At 37.9% G+C, this 24,922-nt stretch overlaps 1 protein-coding gene across 3 annotated transcripts in view; it reads left to right on the forward strand.

Moving 5' to 3' along the window:
* Positions 1-1,015: 1,015 nt before the first annotated feature.
* phka1a (phosphorylase kinase, alpha 1a (muscle)) overlaps positions 1,016-24,922 on the forward strand; it is a 29,791-nt gene continuing 5,884 nt past the window's right edge. For all 3 annotated transcript variants that reach the window (XM_062994197.1, XM_062994198.1, XM_062994199.1), the window contains exons 1-25: positions 1,016-1,301; positions 6,668-6,826; positions 7,753-7,800; positions 8,406-8,574; positions 9,482-9,564; positions 9,668-9,748; positions 11,579-11,677; positions 11,910-12,056; positions 12,157-12,210; positions 12,777-12,899; positions 13,455-13,550; positions 13,658-13,765; positions 13,911-13,989; positions 14,079-14,213; positions 14,564-14,673; positions 15,322-15,466; positions 16,635-16,713; positions 16,798-16,958; positions 20,084-20,254; positions 20,383-20,471; positions 20,552-20,697; positions 22,020-22,173; positions 22,315-22,394; positions 22,559-22,637; positions 24,065-24,194. In XM_062994197.1, the coding sequence (XP_062850267.1) occupies positions 1,224-1,301; positions 6,668-6,826; positions 7,753-7,800; positions 8,406-8,574; positions 9,482-9,564; positions 9,668-9,748; positions 11,579-11,677; positions 11,910-12,056; positions 12,157-12,210; positions 12,777-12,899; positions 13,455-13,550; positions 13,658-13,765; positions 13,911-13,989; positions 14,079-14,213; positions 14,564-14,673; positions 15,322-15,466; positions 16,635-16,713; positions 16,798-16,958; positions 20,084-20,254; positions 20,383-20,471; positions 20,552-20,697; positions 22,020-22,173; positions 22,315-22,394; positions 22,559-22,637; positions 24,065-24,194 (2,803 nt within the window). In that variant the 5' untranslated portion in view covers positions 1,016-1,223. The remainder of the gene's footprint in view (positions 1,302-6,667; positions 6,827-7,752; positions 7,801-8,405; positions 8,575-9,481; positions 9,565-9,667; positions 9,749-11,578; positions 11,678-11,909; positions 12,057-12,156; positions 12,211-12,776; positions 12,900-13,454; positions 13,551-13,657; positions 13,766-13,910; positions 13,990-14,078; positions 14,214-14,563; positions 14,674-15,321; positions 15,467-16,634; positions 16,714-16,797; positions 16,959-20,083; positions 20,255-20,382; positions 20,472-20,551; positions 20,698-22,019; positions 22,174-22,314; positions 22,395-22,558; positions 22,638-24,064; positions 24,195-24,922) is intronic.

Raw genomic sequence — 24,922 nt, forward strand, 5'->3', positions numbered from 1 at the left:
GGGCTTGGGGGTACTTGTGTAAACCATTGTCACACAACACAGTGCTCCACTGCATCAAAAATGCAAGCCATATATCAGTTATATGCAGAAATGCCATCGAGTTATCTGGCTCAAAATCATCTAAAAGACAGTGGAAATGTGTGTGATCAGAAACCAGGTTGTTATTAGGAAAAAATTGATGTTTAGTTCTCTGTGCCAAATACAAAATTTGACCATACAGATAGTTAGTCTAAGAAACAAAATCCAACATCTGTCATGGCAAGAAGTAGCCTAGTGGTTAAAGTACCGGACTAGTAATCAGAAGGTTGCTGGTTCAAGCCTCACCACTGCCAGGTTGCTGTTGTTGGGCCTTTGAACAAGGTCCTTAACCCTTAATTGCTTAGACCATACTGTAACTGTAATGTAAGTCGTTTTGGATAAAGGCGTCTGCTAATTGCTGAAAATGTAAATGTATGGTGTTGCATCTGTCCCTGGCATGGTGACTTGTGTATGTGTAAATTTTCAAAAAAATGGGGTTTCTAGTTTTAGTTTGTTTTTATTAATGTTTATTAGAAAAAGTTTACCCCAAAGTTTAATCAAGATTTACCAGCCTGTAACATGTTGAACAGCCATTGCTAAGGCTCTGGGACTAAAACTAAACTTAACATTCTTTATACCCCAATTCACAACTAGTTCGTGAAAAAAATTACAATGCCGGAATAATGTGCTGACAAAAACTACTGAAAAATTACTGATTTAATAGTAGCAAAACCACATTTTGTTCTGGTTTATGACCTTTATTGTGCTATTGACTTTTACATACTCCATACTTTTTAACTACAAATTAAAATATACCTATCAAAATACAAGCCTGCGTGTTTTTATTACAACCCAAAGGTAGGTCGACATTTTTCTGTAAATTTGGATCTTTTCTTGTTAAATGTAATGTTAATATTGTGCTTTATCGTGCACCGTATTGTTCTTGTTTACAGTAAAGTTAGCGTGTTTGTTTATAAACTGTGGTCGGTAACTCAGCCCAGTCAGACGGAAGAGGCTGGGAGAATGTAGAAGAGTTAAAGTATCCATTTGACAGCTTGATATTACTGGACACGCATGTCTGAAGTTTCACTTCAGTGTTTTATTTTCTGCAGAACTTACAGAATTAAAGTTTGCAAGTTTGTGAAGTTCACAAAACAATGTCGGTGGAACTAGGTGTGTAAAAGCAGCGCAGTGAAACAGCGAAAATGAGGAGTCGCAGTAACTCTGGAGTTAAACTCGATAATTATGCACGGATAGTTCAACAAACTATTCTTTGCCATCAAGTAAGTGCACAAACTGTATTAAACTGCTTTATTATGTGTTTTATGTGCTAAAATGTTTGACACTTGATTTTGGATATCAGTCTTGCTGTCTCGTTTCTGTACATAGCCTGAACATTACTCAAGTTCACTGGCATACTGAATGTACACACGTGGATTAACAGCTGATAGTCTATGTAGAATCATAAACGTGTCATACTGATACTGTAGTGCTTTGTATCCTCGCAGTTTATGTTTAATACTATATGTAAACATTAGATCATATTCAGTTTACCTTAAACAGAAAATTTAGTAGGTACCTTAAACGTAAAATTTGATCTTTGCCTATTTTTCTCGTACAAAAGCTTCCAGTTTATTGAGGTTTGATGGCTTTCGTGCTCCAATTACTTTTTTAAATCTCACCTAAGCTTTTCTATGGGATTTAAATCTGCAGAAGACTGAGAAGACCACTCCATGACATTCCAGAACTGAATTCCTAAACTTATTGCCTTGTTGGGTAGTTCAGTGGTAACCTAAATTAAATTTCACCACGAAATTCATTGCATTCATCCTCAAAATGATTTCTGTGAATCCATGATGCCAGTCACAAGGTCAAGATTGGCAGTCCCTGTGAAAGAAAAACATCATCACTGACCTACAGTACCTCCATGCTTAAATTTGGGGATAGTATTCTTCTGGTCATAGGCCTTATCTTACCTGTACCAGACAAACCGCTGATTTATATGGGCAGACAGTTCCAGTTTTTTGTTCCAGTTTTTTCCAGTTCCTAAATTTGTTAGTCCATAGACCAACAGAACTGAACAGGCCTGTTCAAATTGATGACCTATTCGTGTTGACATGTTGTTTCTGTGCTTTTTGGTCAAGAGTGGCATGCATTATGGAGTCTGGTTATCCATAAAGTCACATTATGTATTATATATACAGGGGTTAGACAAAATAACTGAAACACCTGGTTTTAGACCACAATAATTTATTAGTATGGTGTAGGGCCTCCTTTTGCGGCCAATACAGCGTCAATTCGTCTTGGAAATGACATATACAAGTCCTGCACAGTGGTCAGAGGGATTTTAAGCCATTCTTCTTGCAGGATAGTGGCCAGGTCACTACGTGATGCTGGTGGAGGAAAACATTTCCTGACTCGCTTCTCCAAAACACCCCAAAGTGGCTCAATAATATTTAGATCTGGTGACTGTGCAGGCCATGGGAGATGTTCAACTTCACTTTCATGTTCATCAAACCAATCTTTCACCAGTCTTGCTGTGTGTATTGGTGCATTGTCATCCTGATACACGGCACCGCCATTGGATGCACATGGTCCTCCAGAATGGTTCGGTAGTCCTTGGCAGTGACGCGCCCATCTAGCACAAGTATTGGGCCAAGGGAATGCCATGATATGGCAGCCCAAACCATCACTGATCCATCCCCATGCTTCACTCTGGGCATGCAACAGTCTGGGTGGTACGCTTCTTTGGGGCTTCTCCACACCGTAACTCTCCCGGATGTGGGGAAAACAGTAAAGGTGGACTCATCAGAGAACAATACATGTTTCACATTGTCCACAGCCCAAGATTTGCGCTCCTTGCACCATTGAAACCGATGTTTGGCATTGGCACGAGTGACCAAAGGTTTGGCTATAGCAGCCCGGCCGTGTATATTGACCCTGTGGAGCTCCCGACGGACGGTTCTGGTGGAAACAGGAGAGTTGAGGTGCACATTTAATTCTGCCGTGATTTGGGCAGCCGTGGTTTTATGTTTTTTGGATACAATCCGGGTTAGCACCCGAACATCCCTTTCAGACAGCTTCCTCTTGCGTCCACAGTTAATCCTGTTGGATGTGGTTTGTCCTTCTTGGTGGTATGCTGACATTACCCTGGATACCGTGGCTCTTGATACATCACAAAGACTTGCTGTCTTGGTCACAGATGCGCCAGCAAGACGTGCACCAACAATTTGTCCTCTTTTGAACTCTGGTATGTCACCCATAATGTTGTGTGCATTGCAATATTTTGAGCAAAACTGTGCTCTTACCCTGCTAATTGAACCTTCACACTCTGCTCTTACTGGTGCAATGTGCAATTAATGAAGATTGGCCACCAGACTGGTCCAATTTAGCCATGAAACCTCCCACACTAAAATGACAGGTGTTTCAGTTATTTTGTCCAGCCCCTGTATATATATATATATATATATATATATATATATATATATATATATATATATATATATATATATATATATATATATATATATATATATATATAATATATAATTTGTATATATAATATATATAATATGTATTATATGTATATATATATATATATATATATATATATATATATATATATATATATATATATATATAATACATAATGTGACTTTATGGATAACCAGACTCCATAATGCATGCCACTTTTGACCAAAAAGCACAGAAACAACATGTCAACACGAATAGGTCATCAATTTGAACAGGCCTGTTCAGTTCTGTTGATTGAGTTCTGTTATATGTATATATATATACAGTATATATATATATATATATATATATATATATATATATATATATATATATATATATATATATACTGTATATACTGTATATACACATACATATCATGAGTGAATTGCATATGTTTAAACATACTCATTCAGACCTCATTTTGCACACACTACAACAGCATGGTTTTGTAGACACAGAGTGCATATGCCTTTCTGGCCTGTCTGCAGTCCAGATCTATCTGTTATTAAAAACATATGGTGCTCTATGTAGAAGAGAATCACACAGCAGTGACCACAGACTGTTTATGAGATGTCTTGTGTCAAGCAAGAATGGGCAAAAAGTCTATTTGCAAAACTGCAACAATTATGGTTATGCAACACATTGATAAACATGTCTCTGTCCCAACTTATTTTGAGTGTGTTGCAAGCATTTAGAACAATTAGAAAAGAAGAGTTGGAACAACTTTTAAAAATACAGTAAAGAAGTCGGAAGACGGAAGTCTGTAATTTGTTTGTTTACTTGAACAGACCAAAGGACAAATATGTTTTTAATGACAAACTATTTGTTATAAATAAACACATTTAAAAAATGGATTTCTGCAAATATGCTAGGACAGATGCATGTTTACCATTGGATAACATCACCTTTTCTTTTAATTATACTTAGATAAATTGTTGCAGTTTTTAAAGTGGAATTTTAGCCCATTTTAGTCGCCATTGTCTGATTCTCTTCTTCATGCTGCGCCATACTAGTTTAACTGCTAATTGTGAAACCTTTCAGAACAGTATAACTTGTATAACTTTAGTATAACCCTAGTGTTATTTTGCCTCTGTCACAATTTTTTGAGTGTGTTGCAGGCATCACATTGTATTGTTTTTTTATATTTACAAAATGCAATTAGTTAGCAGTAAAAACGCTGAAAATGTTTTCTATATGTTTTAATAGATTAGATAACAGAAAATGATTTAATAAATTACAGTTTTTAGTTTCATTGCATTTTAGAAAGTGTCTAAACTTTTCTGAATATGGGATTTAAACGTTAAAAATTGTTCTGATAAGAATTGTTGATGCTTCTTTTTATAAGGGTGTTGAAGTTTTTCTGTGGCTTCCTGGAAGGACAGCCTAAATAGAAAAATCTTTAGGGTGTTAGATGGAACCTTTTCTAATGACTAAGTATCTTGTTGCAATATAAATAAATGACCTCTTCTGGCTGCTTCCAGTGTAAATGGCTGGCTGGTGTAAATAAACTGTTTCACTCAAAGATGCTATAGCACTGTTCAGTTTATTTAATTGTAATTCTCCATTAAAAATTAAAACAAGAATTAAAATGTGAGCATGACAGTGCATCTTTAGTTTTGGAACTCTGTGCAGGCTATGCAGTGTCGTATGGCAGAATTCACTAAAAGCCATTACAGAGAATACCCAAGAGATCTACATTTGAAACCATACTCTCGGTGTTAGCAGTGATGCAGTTAGCTGAGTAGTAAGTCTGTATTTCAGGCAGTACAAGGTATATTCTCTAATATAAGGTACATTTCTGTTCATAGAATTGCTCACGTGTAATTCAAGCTAGAAAACAAGTCTAACTTTTATTTTTTAAATAGTATGTTTTAAGTATACATCCATGTTTCTTTTCATTAATAATTAAATTATGAATTCACCGATCCAGTTTTCTCAATTTTATTAAATAATTAAATACAGCTTTATGCAAAGGTTTGACCACCCTTAGCTAAATTACATACAAACCCCATTTCCATTCAAGAGTTGTGATCTTGTGTAAAATGCAGTAAAAAGAACATTCTGGGATTTGTTAATTCTCTTAAATTTGTATTTAACTTTGTATTTAACTTTGTATTTAAATGGAAAAAGTAGAAGAAAAAGATTTTAAATTTTCAATGTTTTCACGGTTCAACTTCATTGTTTTTGTAAATATGAACATGTAGAATTTGACACCTGCAACATACTTAAAAACAGTTGGGACAGAGGCATGTTTAGCACTTTCTTATCAATGAGTTTTTAATGGTTCGGGAACTGAAGACACTAATTGTTGCAGTTTTGCAAGTGGAATTTTTCTTTGTTCTTGTTTGATTTGAGACTTCAGCTGCTCAACATTTTGTAGCCTTTCCTGTCTGATTCTCCTCTTCATAATATGCCGTAAATTTTCAAAAGGAGACAGGTCTGATCTGCAGGCAAGCTGGCATTGTCTTAATAAAATAACCATGGCCTTTCCAGGAAAAGACATTGCCTTGATGGCAGCATGTGTCTCTAAAATCCCAATATACACCTCCTTTACACATATGCAAGACACTCATGTTGTATGTACTGAGGACATGAAAGATGTTGGTTTTTGCACCTTTTGCTGATAAGACTTAAATTACGTATTTTTTAACTGATTGATAAGTCTCCCACAAAGTCTGCCACATGACTTACCATTGCTTGTACAGACTGAGTCTCTGATGGATCCTCCTATTATCACCAATTATCTACAATCATGATAAATATTGTATCTTTTTGCATTTTTATTTTGCAATTTTTTGCTTCTTTTTACTTTAAAGGGTGAAATGTGTAATTTGACCAGGGATGCCATAACTTTGTCATACAACTGATTTGGCTTCTTTTGTTAATTTATGAAAAACAGCGTAGGTGCGATAGCAGTACGTTTCATGACATCATATGGTCCAAATCTGTACTTGTCAACATCATGTGTGTTTATGGCATAAAATGTGTAAAATAAAACCAAAGAAAACCAAAATATGACAAATCAGTTCCATTATCTGCAATAAAACTGATACTTAGATCAGTGAATCCTCAATTTAAATTAATTGTTCATATTTATTTAATAATTCCTTTAAAAAATATATTTTATTTGTAGGACCCAGTGACTGGTCTTCTCCCAGCGAGTACAGAGCAGCCAGATGCCTGGGTTAGGGATAACGTCTACAGCATCATCTCAGTGTGGGCTCTGAGTTTAGCCTACAGGAAGAATGCTGATCGCGATGAGGACAAGGCCAAAGCCTTTGAGCTGGAACAGGTAGAGTCAGTGGCATAACATGTTAATTGGTTTACATGTGATTTTCCTTTAAAGTATTACCTGTCAGAAATCAATTAAAGAAAAAAAAATGAGAATACATGTGGTTACTTGAATGTACATTCTTAATTAAGAAGTAAAGGCAGTTTAAAGGCAATTCCTCCATACTGTAAAAGACAATCACAAATGTTTGATTGCAGTTGTAACTGCCAAGGGTGGCACAATCAGTTATTAGGTTTAGGGCACAATTAATTTTTTATGTCGGTAATAAAAGTTTTGAATAAATCGTTGCCTTTAATAAATGGAAAAGCTGCATTTTGTTGACATGTGTTGTCATATTAAAATTAGTTAAATTATCTAAAACACTGAAATGCAACAAATGAGGAAAAATAGAAGAAATTGGATGAGTGGCAAATACGTTTTCACAGTACTGTAAGTACAGTGTCATTATTGTTTACTCGTTTAGTGTAACTGGATTTGAAGACATATGGCACTGTGTGTGAAAATAGCTGGGGCTTGCCTGGCCTGTCCTAAATTAGGAGGCAGTGAAAAGGTCAAAGTTGACTGTGTTCTATGTGTTGTTATAGAGATATTTGCAACCAGTCTAATGTTTATACACACCTGACTAAATCACCTAATTGTGGGAAGGTAAATAAACCAAACTGTGGCCATAAGCAGTGGAAGCACCTTTAAAAGTGGCAATGCATTGCAGGGAATCATTGAACAAAACTGGTTAAGAGACAGCTAAATCTCAAAGAAAGTAATTTTAACATGTTTTTGATTTGTTTAAAACATTAATAAAAAAGCTGTCTTTTAGTAGGCGTGTTTAATCTTTAATACATGGGGTTAGTATATAGGTATCAGTTATTATTAAAGATGTTTATCAAAAAAGTAATTTTCATTCTAATGATTTTCCTCTGTTTTAATAGAGTGTTGTGAAGCTCATGAGAGGCTTACTTCAGTGCATTATGCGACAGGTATTCCAGCACTCCCTCTGCTTTCCTATCACACCACACTTCAGTGACATTAAGAACCATTTAATGACACCAAACACCAAAGTCCAGGAGATGACATTTCCCACCTCATTTGTTTTTAAATAAGCATGTTATTTCATGTCTTCACTACAGAATTGTACTTTCTAGAATTGCCTACTCACATATAACAAATGTACATTGCTAAATGTTAATGTGGGTTTGGGGCTCAGTGGGTAGCACTGTTGTCTCACAGCTGGTCCTGGGTTCAAAACCCTCGGTTGAGGCGGTCTGGGTCCTTTCTGTGTGGAGTTTGCATGTTCTCCCCGTGTCTGTGTGGGTTTCCTTTTGAAGCCTTGGTTTCCTCCCACAGTCCAAAGACATGCAAGTGAGGTGAATTGGAGATACAAAATTGTCCATGACTGTGTTTGACATTAAACTTGTGAACTGATGAATCTTGTGTAACCAGTAACTACCATTTCTGTCATGAATGTAACCAAAGTGTAAAAAATGATGTTAAAATCCTAATAAATAAATTAATAAATATTGTGGGTTTGTCATATCCAATGTTTACCCAGTGTACATGGTTGACTTTTACTTCTGCTCCTCAGCTGGACAAAGTAGAAAAGTTTAAATACAGCAAGGCCACCATGGACTGCCTCCATGCCAAATACAACACTCATACCTGTGCCACAGTGGTAGGTGATGCAGAGTGGGGACACCTACAGATGGATGCCACCTCGCTTTTCATGCTTTTTCTTGCACAGATGACTGCCTCAGGTATGCTGGACAAATATGAGCGGGTATCTACTACAACACTGTCAGACATACTCACCTGCCATCCTTGCATTATACTTATGTGTATACTTTTGTTTAAGATATTCAGGCCCCAATGAAGCCATGTCTAAACAAAATCAAAAACAGTGTTTTTACTCAGCGTCAAGGTTCTGGTGACATGTGTTTAAACCATGCCTCTAGTCAGTGACTGTAAGGAGACCAGTGTCACAAAAACAAGCTTATAGGTGGATTGATTACATTTTATGCCCATAGATGTGAGTGAGTGAAATAAGATGAGTATGTGATTGACAGTAGCCTTTTGCAAGAAGTAATTAGAATAAGATTGATGTATGAAACCAAAACTGAGATTTTAACACAGCTAACAATGATTTAATTAATTACGTGATAGGTTTGCACAGTATGAACTGTTGTAATAACATTCTTGAATTATTATTCTTTATAAAACTACTATGTCTGGCTAGTTTGAGCCACATCAATGCAACAACTATACCAGAAAGCATAGTCTATCATTTGGAATGTTTATCTGTATGAACAATGTTTCCTAAATTAGGCCTGACTGGCTTTATGTGTATTGGTAAAAGCTTGTGTTTGTCTTTACATTTCTCGGGTTTGTAGCCATTATTTGATAGGCTGCTCATACAATAATAATTACTGGGAATTGGTGCTAGGAACATTAGGATAAAATTGAGTAGTAAATGCTTGCTTTTTTTATTTTCCTTTAATAATTGTAATTGTTATGGCATGGCATGGGGATGCAGAAGTCTAGTGTTGGGATCATTCAGCACCAGGATCCCAGGAACAAGGCTAAACTGTAATTCCTATCTTGGAGTTTGGCATGTTTTACTCATGTATGTCATTCATTCATATACTTAATTTTGGGCGTTTTTAGGTTTGCACATTGTGTACACTCAGGATGAAGTGGATGTTATCCAGAATCTGATGTTTTACATCGAAGCTGCATACAAAGTGGCGGTAAGTCTCCTGGCTGATATGCATGAGTGTAGATGAGAAATTCCACATTAGCAATATTGCTGTTATAGTGGTTTTGTTTGTATGATTGTTTTCTGATTTTCAGGACTTTGGGATGTGGGAGCGAGGTGACAAGACTAATCAAGGCATTCCTGAGCTCAATGCCAGCTCTATTGGCATGGCCAAGGTAGGTCTGCTTCCCTAATGCACATTGATATCGATATACAGGGGTTGGACAAAATAACTGAAACACCTGGTTTTAGACCACAATAATTTATTAGTATGGTGTAGGGCCTCCTTTTGCGGCCAATACAGCGTCAATTCATCTTGGAAATGACATATACAAGTCCTGCACAGTGGTCAGAGGGATTTTAAGCCATTCTTCTTGCAGGATAGTGGCCAGGTCACTACGTGATGCTGGTGGAGGAAAACGTTTCCTGACTCGCTTCTCCAAAACACCCCAAAGTGGCTCAATAATATTTAGATCTGGTGACTGTGCAGGCCATGGGAGATGTTCAACTTCACTTTCATGTTCATCAAACCAATCTTTCACCAGTCTTGCTGTGTGTATTGGTGCATTGTCATCCTGATACACGGCACCGCCATTGGATGCACATGGTCCTCCAGAATGGTTCGGTCGTGGTTTTATGTTTTTTGGATACAATCCGGGTTAGCACCCGAACATCCCTTTCAGACAGCTTCCTCTTGCGTCCACAGTTAATCCTGTTGGATGTGGTTTGTCCTTCTTGGTGGTATGCTGACATTACCCTGGATACCGTGGCTCTTGATACATCACAAAGACTTGCTGTCTTGGTCACAGATGCGCCAGCAAGACGTGCACCAACAATTTGTCCTCTTTTGAACTCTGGTATGTCACCCATAATGTTGTGTGCATTGCAATATTTTGAGCAAAACTGTGCTCTTACCCTGCTAATTGAACCTTCACACTCTGCTCTTACTGGTGCAATGTGCAATTAATGAAGATTGGCCACCAGACTGGTCCAATTTAGCCATGAAACCTACCACACTAAAATGACAGGTGTTTCAGTTATTTTGTCCAACCCCTGTATATAAATGCATTAATTTTAATCATATCCTAGCCATGTATTGTGTTTTTTAAACTTTAACCTTTCATGGTTAGTTTTATCTAGTAAACAAAAATGTGGGAATGTCTTTTAAAAAGACATTTTACATTTGTACTGAAATAAGTACGCTTACACGAGTGGTGCTTTTATCATGTGTCTTGTTGCCTAAATTGTGGCCTACATTTGTTGTCCAGGAGTCACATGGAGCCTAGTTTGGTTCTCCATACAAGATATGGTGAACCAAGAAAGGAAACAGCCACATGTGTGGGGAATCCGCACTGGCAGGTATTAGGAAGCACACTCAGATTGGACATTCGAGGGGGCGTGTAGTAATTTCGAATTCAAAAGATTAACTAAAATCATAAAAATTAATTGTGCAAATAAATAATAACCACACTCACATTTAAACAATGACATAAAGAAAATGCTGTACATCAAATTTATTCTTACTTAATTAGTCTGTCTGGTTTTCCGTTTCCAATATTCTCCTGTGCTTCAATGATTTACACTGGACAGACAGGTGCACACACACAGGCATATACACACTTTTCATTTCTGACCCGAGCAGCTGAGAATGCAGTGGAGTTTTTCCATGACAGATTGCCTTATGGATATGAAAACCCATATGCCATTGTTGCTAATGTGCTTGACCTAATATACTTTCTACATGCTTACTCTGGTCACAATGCCAGTGTCCTTTCAGCCTGCTGCCCATGAACTCCAGCCAGCAGCACTAAACTGTGGCTGTTTCTTTTATTCATATTGTCTCACTGCAACAATTTAAGATAAACACGCAGTGAAACAGTTGCTGTACTGTTGTAAAAAATGATCACAATGACACTCTGTCAGTGACCAGCACTTTTAAATGTGTGCAGTGAATTTTACCTTTGTATTTTTTTCACAAACTCTAACCCCAGTCTTTGTGGCCACAGGCAGCGTTAGAGGCACTGGATGATTTAAATTTGTTTGGAGCTAAAGGAGGGCCCAGCTCAGTGGTCCATGCCTTACCAGACGATATCCAGCATTGTCAGGTATATTTAATGAAGCCAAATTATGTCTGTTTTACTGTTGTGCCTTAATAAATATGGTTTATTATTTTTTTTACTTTCACTTGTCAAAACATATCATGTTGCTTCCACATGGTAGCACAAACACATAAATACATTTAGGAAAAAATTGTCCTATTAAACTATGTTTTGTAGAAATGATTAGTCATGACTCCCTATAATCTGGTTTAAAATCCTACATTTTCTTTGTGTTTAGTCTATTCTTAACTCCATGCTGCCCAGAGCGTCCACGTCAAAGGAAGTAGATGCAGGTGTTCTTGCCATTATCTCATACCCAGCTTTTGCTGTAGAGGACATGGAACTAGTCAACATCACCAAGGAGGAAATTATTTCCAAGCTGCAGGTTGAGCTGTAGTTTACTTAAATTTGCCTTTATCATGTGTTTAATGGATTTGAATTTGCTGTTCCTTTCCTCTTAGCACTTTGCTCTTTATCTCCTGTAGGGGCGATATGGCTGCTGTCGGTTTCTTAGAGATGGCCATAAAACACCTAAAGAGGTAAAAAAAAAAAGTTACTAATGAGTACTCATCATCATTACATAGATTGTGTTTAATAAGTATAGTTTTAGCCACTTATTCGGTGAACTGGTAAATTAAGCTCACCACTGCGGAGCTGTGCTATCGGTTGGCCAGGTGTTTGCACAGACATAATTGGCCTGGGGGGAATGGCTGAGCTTCTGCAATGGACTGGTGTCCTGTCTAGGGTGTGTTACTGCATTGTGCCCAGTGATTCCAGGGAAACTGGACCCAATGTAAGGCTTAAATAGATAAAGTGGTGGTAAAACATGAAAATTAAATCAAATTTAAAAAGTCATTGTTTAGTCCACAGAAATGAAGAGTTCTTTAATGTTTTACTTTTACTTCAAGTCCCAATTACAATGCTGGAAACTTCCTACTTCTAATCTTAATCAGCTCATTAAAGGCTTGATAATTAGCTGATGGTGACAAATTGTAGTACATTATTATTAGCAGGGGAATTGCAAACAATGTTCTAAGTTCAATGTTTCCCAGCCTTCAGTGTCTTCCCCATACCTCCACATACCCTTTCTGTGTCCTCTCACTAGGATCCCAATAGGCTGTACTATGAGTCTGCTGAGCTGAAGCTGTTTGAGAACATTGAATGTGAGTGGCCTCTTTTCTGGACCTACCTCATTCTTGATGGCATCTTCATAAACAGCCCTGAGCAGGTAAAAACACTAGTTTTTAAGTCATTGTAAAAAACATATTATACTGTAAGTCATGTTATATGTTGTCTAAAAGATGTAATAACTGTTAAGAGTAAATTATTATGTTGGCCGAACGTTTACATACAGACATGATTGGCTATGTTGGTGGGGTGGAGGGTTGTTGGCAGGTTAGCCGAGGTCCCGCGATTGATTGACATCGTGTCTGTGGTGTGTTATTGCAGTGTGCCCAGTGATTCCAAAATTATTATTGTTACTACTAAACTATAGATAAAAAATTACAAAAGAGAAGTAATCATATAATAAAAAGTACTTAGCAGTAGTTGGATTTAGTAGTGTTTGTGGTCATCTCTGCATTGTGTTTACTACAGTAAGGTGTCAGGACGTGGACGTGGGTTTACCCCAGTAATACTAGATAGTACAATAGTATGCAGTTTGGGATAAAGCCTATGGTTTAGGAGAGTTCTTCAGATGCAGCATTGATCAGTAGTGACTAGAGCTGCGTGATAATCGTTTTTCTTTGTTAAGTGATTAATGTACGTTGGAATGGGTACTCAGGTGCAGGAGTACAGAGAGGCACTGGATGGTATATTAATCAAACAGAAGGATGGTATACGCCTGTTGCCTGAACTCTACAGTGTCCCTCCTGATCGGGTAAGATAGATTTGTGTGGAACAGTTTGAATAGTAGAAAAGAAATTAGTAAAATGTTTACATGAGGTTCAGTTAAAAGTGATTTGGAGTTAAACAATCTTCCTTTAGGTGGATGAAGAGTATGTCAACCCTCACTCTGTGGAGAGGATCCCTATGGGCAAATGCCCTCTGAAGTGGGGCCAGTCACTTTACGTCTTGGGAAACCTGCTGGCAGAGGTAAAAGTTCAGTTACGTTATAGTATGCATGTCTTTAATAGACTTTGAGAAACATACTTTCTTTCTCTTGGGTAGTATTTTAAAAAGCAGATAGTGTTTATGTCTGTCTAAGATTAAACATTTTATCCTGTAAAATAAAATTCAGGGCTTCTTGGCCCCCGGAGAAATAGACCCACTGAACCGTCGTTTCTCCACCATCCCCAAACCTGATGTGGTTGTCCAAGGTAACCTATATTGTCCTTTTGTTTTAACGTAGTAAATAAATTGTGATGTTTTATGATATCTCAAATGTTTGGTTGTTTGTTTTGGGCAGTGTGCATTCTGGCTGAGAATGATGAGATCAAGGCATTGCTGTTGAAAAATGGAATAGATGTGGAAACTGTGGCAGATATCCACCCCATCAGGGTGCAGCCTTCTAGAGTACTTAGCCACATTTACGCCAGGCTAGGTAGGTGCCATTTACTATCAATAATATTTTATTACAGGTCTATTACAGTAGCCCAGTACTGCTAAGATCTGGGTTTAAACCTCAGTGGTGTTTTTTGCAAGCCAGGTGTCTAGAGGATGGTAGGGGGGTAGCCAAAGACCTGCGATGGTTTGGCACCCTGTTCAGGGTATATCTCCCTTGGGCCCTTTCTTCCCAGTAAAACTGAACCTGCTGTGATCCTGACCAGGATAAAGTTTGATAAAATTGAAATGAAATTGAATTAGACCACCATAAAATATTAGACCACCATATAAGATTCCATGTTCACATTGATGAAACATATTTTTTTATATCATGTTACTTTTTTAAAGGACGCAACCAGAGGCTGGGGCTGACTGGCAGGCCGTGTCGCAGGATTGGTGTTTTGGGAACCTCTAAGCTGTATATAATCCGCAACACAATATTTACCTTTACACCTCAGGTAATATATTTATTGGGAAACAGAAAACAACAAATGTTACTTATTACATACATTATATGGCCAAAATTATTCGGACACCTGACCATGAGCTTGTTGGACATCTCATTTCAAAAACAAATGGTATTAAAATAGAGGGATTGTATGTGATCTTGTCAGCTGCCACAACAGCCACTGTTCTGAGAAGGCTTCTCACAAGACTCTGAGGCAAATTGTGCCCATGTAGTCAAAAGAGGATTTGTATAACTGGATGCTGATGTTGGTCAAGAAGGCCTCAATTGATGTTCCAGTTTATTTCAAAGCTGAGGTCATGGCTCTGTGCAGGCCACTGGACTTTCTTTAAACCAAGCTTTTCTTCATAGAAAACCTTTATAGACCTCACTTTGTGCACAGATGACAGTAATTCAGGAACTGTAAATGACTTTTCCTAAACAGTTGCTGCAAAGTTTAAATATAATTTTTTATATAATTGATTTATTACACCTGTTAGCAATTGTGGTTGAAACACATGAATTCAATCATTAGAAGGGGAGTCCCAATACTTTTGCCCTGTAGTGTATTTATTTTCTATAAACCTGTTGAAATGCTATCAAATATTGATATTCTGTATTTTATAGCGTTTTCTTATTTTCATGTTTATTCTTCTGCTAGTTCATAGATCATCAAGAATTCTACTTGGCTCTTGATAGCAGGATGATTGTGGAGATGTTACGTGCTGACTTGTCCTACCTGTCCTCTCGCTGGAGAATGATTGGCCGGCCCACTGTTACATTCCCAGTCTCCCAGACCATGCTCAGTAAGTGGTACTGAAGTATAAATCACACTACCGTACAGCTGAATTTCTTTTCAAAGCTGCATTTAGGGCGAGGAGAGCACTAGGCAATCATGCACCCCATTCAACAATCACAGTCGCCAACTGCTTCTTTTTACCTGCCTCAGAGAGCAGTACAGCACACGAAAAGTCACTCACTGCCAACTTTGAATTAACCATCTCTCAAATTAACCCATTTGACTCCCTCCCCCAGACACAGTCAGTGGTCTATGTGGCCACTTGGCTGGTTAAAGTGGTGGGCTAGTGCAATTAACCACTGTGCTGACTAGGTGCCCCTACCTCTTTTATACTTAGGTGGCAGGAAATTTATTCTGACAACATGACATGCATAATTGCTCCCACAGGCTAAGCCCCCCATCACACAACAGCTAATATGTGGGAGTGTGAGGCTAGCACACATTAAGCCAGCTACCATTTCTTCTTCATAAGTTGTGGCCCGTTTAATGTCATTAGGTGGGCTCTTCCATACACATTTGCTTAAAGATGCCTGATTGATTGGAAAGACAGGAATGCCTCCTTTTTACCCAAAGAGTAAAACCAGTAAGCTCCTAGCAACCTCAGACGCAAACACTTTTCTCACTTGAAAGCTGCTGCGAAATTAAGTATTTTACTTGAGTGTGTGGAGGGCCTGATGGATGTGATGTGCAAGACAAAAGCACCACTTAGGACAAACTCCCAGAGACTTTCAATTAAATGTTATAAAAGTTTTTGAGGTAAAAGACGCTAGCACACCAGAGCTGACATCTCGAACCTGTGAGTTTGCATCTAAGCTCTGCTACCGGCAGGCTGGCCGCCTACACAAACAATGATTGGCTGATTCGTAGGGAGGGTGCCAGAGAGATTCCTATTACTAATGCAATTATGACCACTGCTGGCTGATTGATGGTGCCTGCACAGAGACAAGGGATAATGGAGATCAGTGCGTGACTCTCTGTGGGCGAATCTGATCCAAAATGAAAAGATGCAGTTGGCTACTGCACACTTGTTGGAGGGGGCATGTGTTAGTCAGGAGTGGAGGTCAACATCAGTAGAGAAAATGTAATGAAATTGGGTAACTGGGTACGACTAAATTGGGGGAAAATGCAAAAAATGTTGTACAAGTTTTTAAATATCTGAGGTGACTGTTTTGCAGCTGAGGATCACACAGACCTGAATCCTGCAGTGCTGGCCACACTAAAGAAACTCCAAGATGGTTACTATGGAGGAGCACGGTATAAGCATGAATGTGACGCATCTGATTAACAGATTTTTATTGTCTTTGTAGCAGATATTTAATTTGTGTTTTCTTTATTTAGGATACAGACAGGAAAGCTATCAGAATTCCTGACCACATCCTGTTTTGCTCATTTGAGTTTTTTGGATTGTGGTAAGGGACGTGCCAGTAGCATGAGCTGGGATGAAGAGGATGATGAGTACAGTAATGAAGGCGCTGTGCGTGATCTTAACTTTGATGATGGTAAGAGAGAAATATTCTTCATATTGTTCATAATGAGACTAAGATTTTAGATAAATATTTGCTTACATCCAAGCAATAAAATATTAGATGGGAAAGGTATTTAGCCCCTAAAGAGATTTTAAATGTTCTGTCTTTGATAGTCCATTTTAAATACACTGATCAGCCATAACATTAAAACCACCTCCTTGTTTCTACACTCACTGTCCATTTTATCAGCTCCACTTACCATATAGAAGCACTTTGTAGTTCTACAATTACTGACTGTAGTCCATCTGTTTCTCTGCATGCTTTGTTAGCCCCTTCATGCTGTTCTTCAATGGTCAGAACCCCCACAGGACCCCCACAGAGCAGGTATTATTTAGGTGGTGGATCATTCTCAGCTCTGCAGTGACACTGACATGGTGGTGGTGTGTTAGTGTGTGTTGTGCTGGTATGAGTGGATCAGACACAGCAGCGCTGCTGGAGTTTTTAAATACTGGGTCCACTCACTGTCCTCTCTATTAGACACTCCTACCTAGTTGGTCCACCTTGTAGATGTAAAGTCAGAGACGATCGCTCATCTATTGCTGCTGTTTGAGTTGGTCATCTTCTAGACCAGGGGTGGCCAATTAAATTTTCCAAGGGGCCACATAAGAAACTCGGACTGTTGTGGAGGGCCGGACCAATAAGGTGAACTTAATTCTGCTCAATATTCATTTTATCTTTTTATTTACAATTACATTACATTTTCAGCATTTATCAGACGCATTTATCCAAAGCGATTTACAATAGTTACAGTATACAGTCTGAGCAATTAAGGGTTATGGAACTTGCTCAAGGGCCCAACAGCAGCAACCTGGCAGTGGTGGGGCTTGAACCAGCAGCCTTCTGATTACTAGTCCAGTACCTTAACCACTAGGCTACAACTGTCCACTCTTTATGAAAAGCAGTGAATTGTACAGTTCTAATAAGCTGTTAATGTTTTGATGTTACATTTAGAAAATTAGAAGTATGCAGAGTAAAAACATCAACATTATTTCACTATTTAAACAAACAAATGCAAAAACAAATGTGAACAAAATGTGCAGGTTTTTAAACTTTACACTATTTTGTTTTGAGTCTAATTACCTCATTTGTTTTTCAGTCCTTTGTTATTGTTTAATATTATTTTTAAAATCACTGAGCTGGTCCTGGACTGCTTCAGTTCTGGACGTGTTAAACTTTATAAAACAGTCTTTATTGCTTTTGCAGTTTAGTTAGAGAAGCTTCAGGTGTGACGCTCCGCATCGTTCATATGCTTGTATTTCTGTTTAGTACCGCAACAGCGATTTAGAGCCTAAATTCTGATCCTTAACCAGCGTTACATCTGACTTTAGTAAATAAACAATTCAGAAGTTCGTGTCTTGTTAAAAACTCCACCGTCAATCACACTCAGTTCTGTTCGCATTACAGTGAAGCTGATACACTCGCGCGCACACACGCGCATACGCAAATCGAAACTTGCGGATATTTAAAGACACAGCGCTCTCCTCAAAATCAATCCTATTATATTGCATGTTTGATGTACATTTATTTACATCTCATTTTTAATTGCCACGAACCTCACACGCGGGCCGGTTGGGGATGTCTCGCGGGCCGGATGTGGCCCGCGGGCCGTACAATGCCCAGGTCTGTTCTAGACCTTCATCCGTGGTCACAGGACGCTGCTCACAGGGTGCTTTTGGCTGGATGTATTTTTGGTTGGTGGACTATTCTCAGTCCAGCAGTGACAGTGAGGTGTTTAAATACTCCATCATCATTGCTGTGTCTTATCCACTCATACCAACAGTCCAGGGAGAGTCCTGACCATTGAAGAACAGCATGAGAGGGGGCTAACAAAGCATACAGAGAAACAGATGGACTACAGTCAGTAATTGTAGAACTACAAAGTGCTTTTACATGGTAAGTGGAGCTGATACAATGGACAGTGTGTAGAAACAAGGAGGTGGTTTAAATGTTATGGCTGATAGTATAGTACTTTTCCAGTTTATCTAGAAAACAATTCATTAATTTGTTAATAGCCGACACCTGTGTAGAACATCTGTGGCTCAACTTTTTAAAATGACTATATGAGGATACGTAGCCCATTTCTTTGTGAGGTCTATCGTTTCACAAAACACCTCAAAATGAAGTCAAAACAGATTACAAGGTCGGACAGGGTCTCTCCCCACTGCTGCTGTGGTAGGCGGGATATCTCTTGGACTGGTTTGGGTGCCTGCGCGAGTGGGGGGAGTCACATGGAGCTTTGTGTGGCTCTCTGTAAGTAATCCAGCTCTGTGTGAAAACCAAACCCTGGCAGCTGATAAGAAGGAACCTTTATTTAAAAATATAAAATGTCACTTGGAAGACCCCCTAACAAAGTTTCAGAAAGTCATGTTGTTGGATGGATCTCATGTTGAACCTCTAGCTTAAATTTGAAATGGCATATTTGGTATAAATTTAACATGGTACAGCTGCCAAGTAACACCATGCAGTCATTGGGTTTCTTAGAACAGTTCTTGTTAGTCTGGTCCAGAGATATCTTGGATGAAAACCTACTTCCTTGTGCCAGAAAGCTTGAAACGCTTTTAGCAAAGCAGTGACCCAAAGCACACTGCCAGGGAAACACTAGAAGGGTCTGTGAAGTGAATGAAAATTGATGTTCCCGAGGGGCCCGGTTAAGGTCTGATTTTAACCCCTATTGCATTGGCACTGACAAGAGCTCAAGATTTCACTGCTTCTTCCCAACAAGGAAGAATTTTGTCAGGATAATTAAGACTATTAGGATGTTAAGATAATTAAGTTTGTCTTTTAAACGACTTGAGACTATTGAGAAAGGAGATTTAAAAATGTAAAATTCTAGTCAAATTCATACAAATCTGACCATGATTGTGACTATGGTCATGTCTTATTATTAACATTTCCCAGAGGAGGAGTGATTATGTCCTTTAATGTGCACCTATTAATTAGGGTTTGTGTAAAAGAAATGTTACTTGAAATGCAAGTTTTAAAAAGTGCTAAATGTTTTGCTTTGTGAAATTAACCTAAACTTAAATTTTATTGTTATATTTACACTTATTTTTACACTTATCTTTGTATCTGTGTTATCTTTTATGTGTATTGATCAGACACAGATGATCTGGCTCAGTATTTGGATCAGCTCCTGGCCAAAGCAGTACCTCAACGTAAGTTAAGAGTGGACGGGAGGCCCACAGGGCTTGGTCGCTTCAAGGCTGCAGCCAATCAGACGAGAGAGATTGTGTCTCTGGTAAACAAGGCCAAAGAACTCCAACTGCAAAGTGAGCATTGCTCTGACTATCTCGTTGTTGCAGACTGGTTAGGGTCTGTTGTGTGTGGTAATTTAATAAAGTTGTTTTGTGTTTATGTATGAGGCCTGTGTTTTACATTTTGTTCATGTTTATTTCAGATGTACAGTTGTATCTGCCCACTAAGCTCTTTCGATGCTCTCAACCATCTCTCAATCTAAAAAGCTCCTCTGGACCAGAACCAAGCCAGGTATATGCACACTCATTCATACACACATGCAAAAAAAAGAAAGACTCCCTTTTTCTTCTTACTTCATTGTCATGTTTTAGGCCCCAGAGCTGTTTGTATCATCACATAGTGACCTACCCCGTGGTGCTGATGGAGCTATAGACTATGTGGCTCTCTCCCAGCTTCTTAAAGATATGCAGGGTCTCCAGGACCAGGCAGACATCCTGTACATTCTCTTTAAAGACAAGTAAGACATTGCCTTTTACCTTTATACATGTAGTATATGAACCATTTCTATTCTTCAGAGAAAGTATAAACTTGTTAATCTAAACCATTAATTTAAAAAATATTAAAAAAATGACAACATTCCTTTTTTGTCGTTATACTTGATACTGTTTTTTACAGTTTGTTTGATTTCAACTGAATTTATAGGCTTATGTAGGAAGAAAGTTTACATCTATAATATCACTCAGGATGACTCACACTCAGCCGAATTAATAATACTAATAGTCTTATAAAATAGTGTTGTAAATTCTAAATTAAATATCTTTAAAGTATTAAATAAATGTCTGTATTTATATAACATAGTAAAGTCTTTATTTCAAATTAATATGCAGTTGACTTGCAATATATTACATAGCTTTAAAAGCATCACAGTAAATTTCAAACTTTACAGAACCACCCTTGTTCAAAGGGGTCATGCAAAGACTGATCAAGTAAATCCCAAATTATTACACACAAATGTCTGCGCTAAGATTAAAATGATGTCACACAGTCAGCAATCCTCCTCACTTAACTAAGCTGGCATTTTTCTTCCTGGCATCTGTTCTTTCAATACATTGCATAATGCTTGGTATTTATTTTTTATAGCAAAACTAGTAATTCTTGGAAAGATACAAATACTTACTGCTTTCATTTGGTATGCTACCCATTAGGAATTATTCGTATGTAGCATGTTTTGTTTTAAATAATAGGGCTGTGTACAAAAATGACATTTACTGTTTCTGATTAGGAACATAACCCTCGACTGTTACACTAGGCTTCTCTGCTTGCAGTAATATTGAAATGTACAGTCAGTAAAATGCCTACATATGTGGACAATAAAATGCTAAAACAATGAATGCACAATAGCATAAACCACATAAAATACAGTATTTCAGAACTCCGATGTTTTTATTTGCTGTTTGGTACCCTCCCATCTGCTTTCATGCTACCACCCAACAATGGCTTTATGTCATACATAGAGGAGAAGGTTGACTAAAGAGCATAATAATCAGGCAAGGTAATTCCTGGCTTTGATAACTGCCGAGACCAGGCAAACTATTTGCTCCCCCAAAAAGCGAGTCTGTTGAAAAAAAATTTAATTAAATTGTAAAATATAAAAAATTCAACTTCAAATCTGACATGGTCAAGTGTATGATGATTTAAAGTTAACATTACTATAAAACATTGTTCTAAGCTTCCCCGACTTAGCTTCCCTGCTGATGGCTCCAGTATAAAACAAAACAAAGAGTATTAGGTGCAGAATGTGTATGTTTTTGGATTGTTCACCAAACAATATTTTCTCAGGGGAATGGATTGGGACACTCAGCTGTACGGTAAAGGTACCACAGTGCGCAGGCTGCTCACGGAGCTGTATGAAAAAGCAGGTGACCTTCGTTGCTGGGGCCTCATCCGTATGATCTCTGGTATGCTGCGAAAAAAAGTGGAGGAGCTTGACTGGGTGAGTGAATATTACCACATTTTTGTAATATTAAAGCATTATTTCGCCATCTGCTATTTGTTGTGGTCTTACCATAATAGTTGTAAATTACTGTATGTATTAGTAATTGTTTATTGGTCTTGTGTAATTGTATCTTTGCAGGCCTGCTCTGATTTGCTGGCTCATCAGAAGCACTTGACAGTGGGCTTACCTCCAGAGCCCAGAGAAAAGACCATTACTGCGTGAGTTCTCCTCTGACTGTGTCAATGTCGATTTTACTTAACATTAGCGTGTTACCAAACTGTGGTATAGTCAGTTATTGGCAGTTCTGCTTAGATTTTATATAATAACATTAGCTGCTACAGCTCTGGAGGTTTAGAATTGTCTGATATGTGTCCTGATTTAGGCCCATGCCACCTGATCAGCTGGCCAAATTAATTGATCAAGCCAGTGAGAACAACATAACAATCTCTATCCTTACACAGGTATGTATTCTCTGCATTCTCACCTTAAATGCCTTTATTATAAATAAATTAACTATTTACCTCTGAACTCTTCAGTTTTTTTTGTTATTATTTTTTTTATTTTATTGGAAATGTCTAGAGAACATGCAACAACTATTAAAAAGCACCTGACAAAATACAGATCCAGTTGGCACTCATGGTTTTGGTTCATTTCCTTCTTACATTCACAGTGTAATTAATTAATGCGCTATTTTCTTTAAATCTACTAATTTCCAATTCCAATTGAAAATACTATGTTGCTTGCACCACACCCATGATGGCTGAGGTGCCTTGACTGCCATTGTGTGGTCTAGAACTAAACCGATTACATCAATAATTATGGTAGTGTACTTGCAGTTTGTAGTACAGTAACTGCTCAATTTAATAGCAATGGTGCTGCACAGTGAATATAAATCTTACCTCAAGTCATTTAGGGAATCTCTTGGGAGTTTTCATGTCTACATCATTTTCGTTTGGGTATTCTGGTTTCCACCCACCTCTCAAACACATGGTTGCTTTAAATTGTGTGTGTAAATGGGTGGGTAATGCCCTGCATAGATTAAAGCACTTTTTAAAGCACTTTTTCCTTCTTGCACCCAGTGTTCTGGGTAGGTTCTAAAACTGTTGCAACTCTGATTAGGATACAGTTATTACTAATAATTAATGAATGCATCATTCACCATTTACTACACACCCCATTTACAGAAAAGCTGCGGATTTTTGTAAAATGCAATAAAAACAGTGATTTGTTAAGTCTCTTAAAGCGATATTAAACTGACAAAGGTACAAAGAAATGACTTTTAATGTTTAAGCTCAGCAACTTAATTGTATTTCATAAATATAAAATGAATTTAGAATGAGATATCTGCAATATGGGGTGGCACTGCACCACAGTGGGTGGTGGACCCATGGCAACCCTGACCAGAATAAGGCAGTCATAAAGTGGTGGGTCATAAAGTGGTGGGAGGATCCCCTGGATCACCACTTTGTGCCAAGCATCATGAGAGAATTGTACATCAAAGAGTACATCTACAGTACATAATATTGTAAAAAGCTGCAGGGAATTCCGGAGAAATCTGCTGTTAATGTTTTTTTTCTGAAAACTTTATGGTTATTTTAGCAACACAATGTCAGGCCTCTTTCAGCATGTGCTACAACAGTATTGCTTTGGATAATGTATGTGCATGGCATATCAAACTCCTATTGAAAATTGATGCATCATGAAGAGCAGAATTAGAAAAACAGCAACCACAGACTGTTAAGCAGCTAAGAATGTTGCAGTTTTGTAAGTGAAAGTGGAATTTTTGCCCAATCAGTATTCTCAGTTCCTGAACCATAAAGCTTGTGTTTTTACTGTCATGTTTACTGTATTAGTGCGGGTCTTATGACTGTATGTTTGTGTGATACAGGAGATTATGGTGTACCTGGCAATGAACATCAGGACTCAGCCAGGACTGTTCAGTGAGATGTTCAGGCTCAGGATTGGCCTTATCATTCAGGTCATGGCTACTGAACTGGCCCAATCACTTAACTGTTCAGGTAATAGTGTTAACAGATTTTTAGTGTTTTATGTGACTTTTTGATATGGGGTGGCACAGTGGTCCTGGGTTCAATTCCCAGGTGGAGCTGTCCGGGTCCTTTCTGTGTGGAGTTTGCATGTTCTTCCCGTGTCTGTGTGGGTTTTTCCAACAGGAGCTCCGGTAACCTCCCACAGTCCAAAGACATGCAAGAGAGGTGAATTGGAGATACAAAATTGTCCATGACTGCACTGATGAATCTTGTGTAAACAGTAATTACCTGTCCTGTCATGAATGTAACTTAAGTGTGTGGAACATGACGTAAAATTTCTAATAAATAATAAACAACTAAAACATATCAGTATAATTACAGCGTAGCTGTTAATGCTGTTCTTTAATATCTAGATTTAATTATCATATAATTTTTTTCAGCAGTTTCTTTGCATTTTTTTAAATTATTGAGCTTTACTATAATTAATAATAATAATAATAAGTTGTATTTATATAGCACCTTTCTTACACCCAAGGTTGCTTTAGATATTAGACTTTAAGTGTAAAAAAAGCTTGGATTATTTTACATTATTAGTGATACATTTCCTGTCTATAGCTTTACTTAGTGTTTCATGTTTTCTCCCACTTTCCAAAACAAGCAACAAGTACATTGGATACTCAAGTATAAATCACCCCTAGATGTGAATGAGTGAATGTTTGCTGTCCCATGATGGACTAACACCCTTATCCAGGGTGTTT

Source organism: Trichomycterus rosablanca, chromosome 4 (assembly GCF_030014385.1).
Source record: "Trichomycterus rosablanca isolate fTriRos1 chromosome 4, fTriRos1.hap1, whole genome shotgun sequence".
NCBI lineage: Eukaryota > Metazoa > Chordata > Actinopteri > Siluriformes > Trichomycteridae > Trichomycterus > Trichomycterus rosablanca.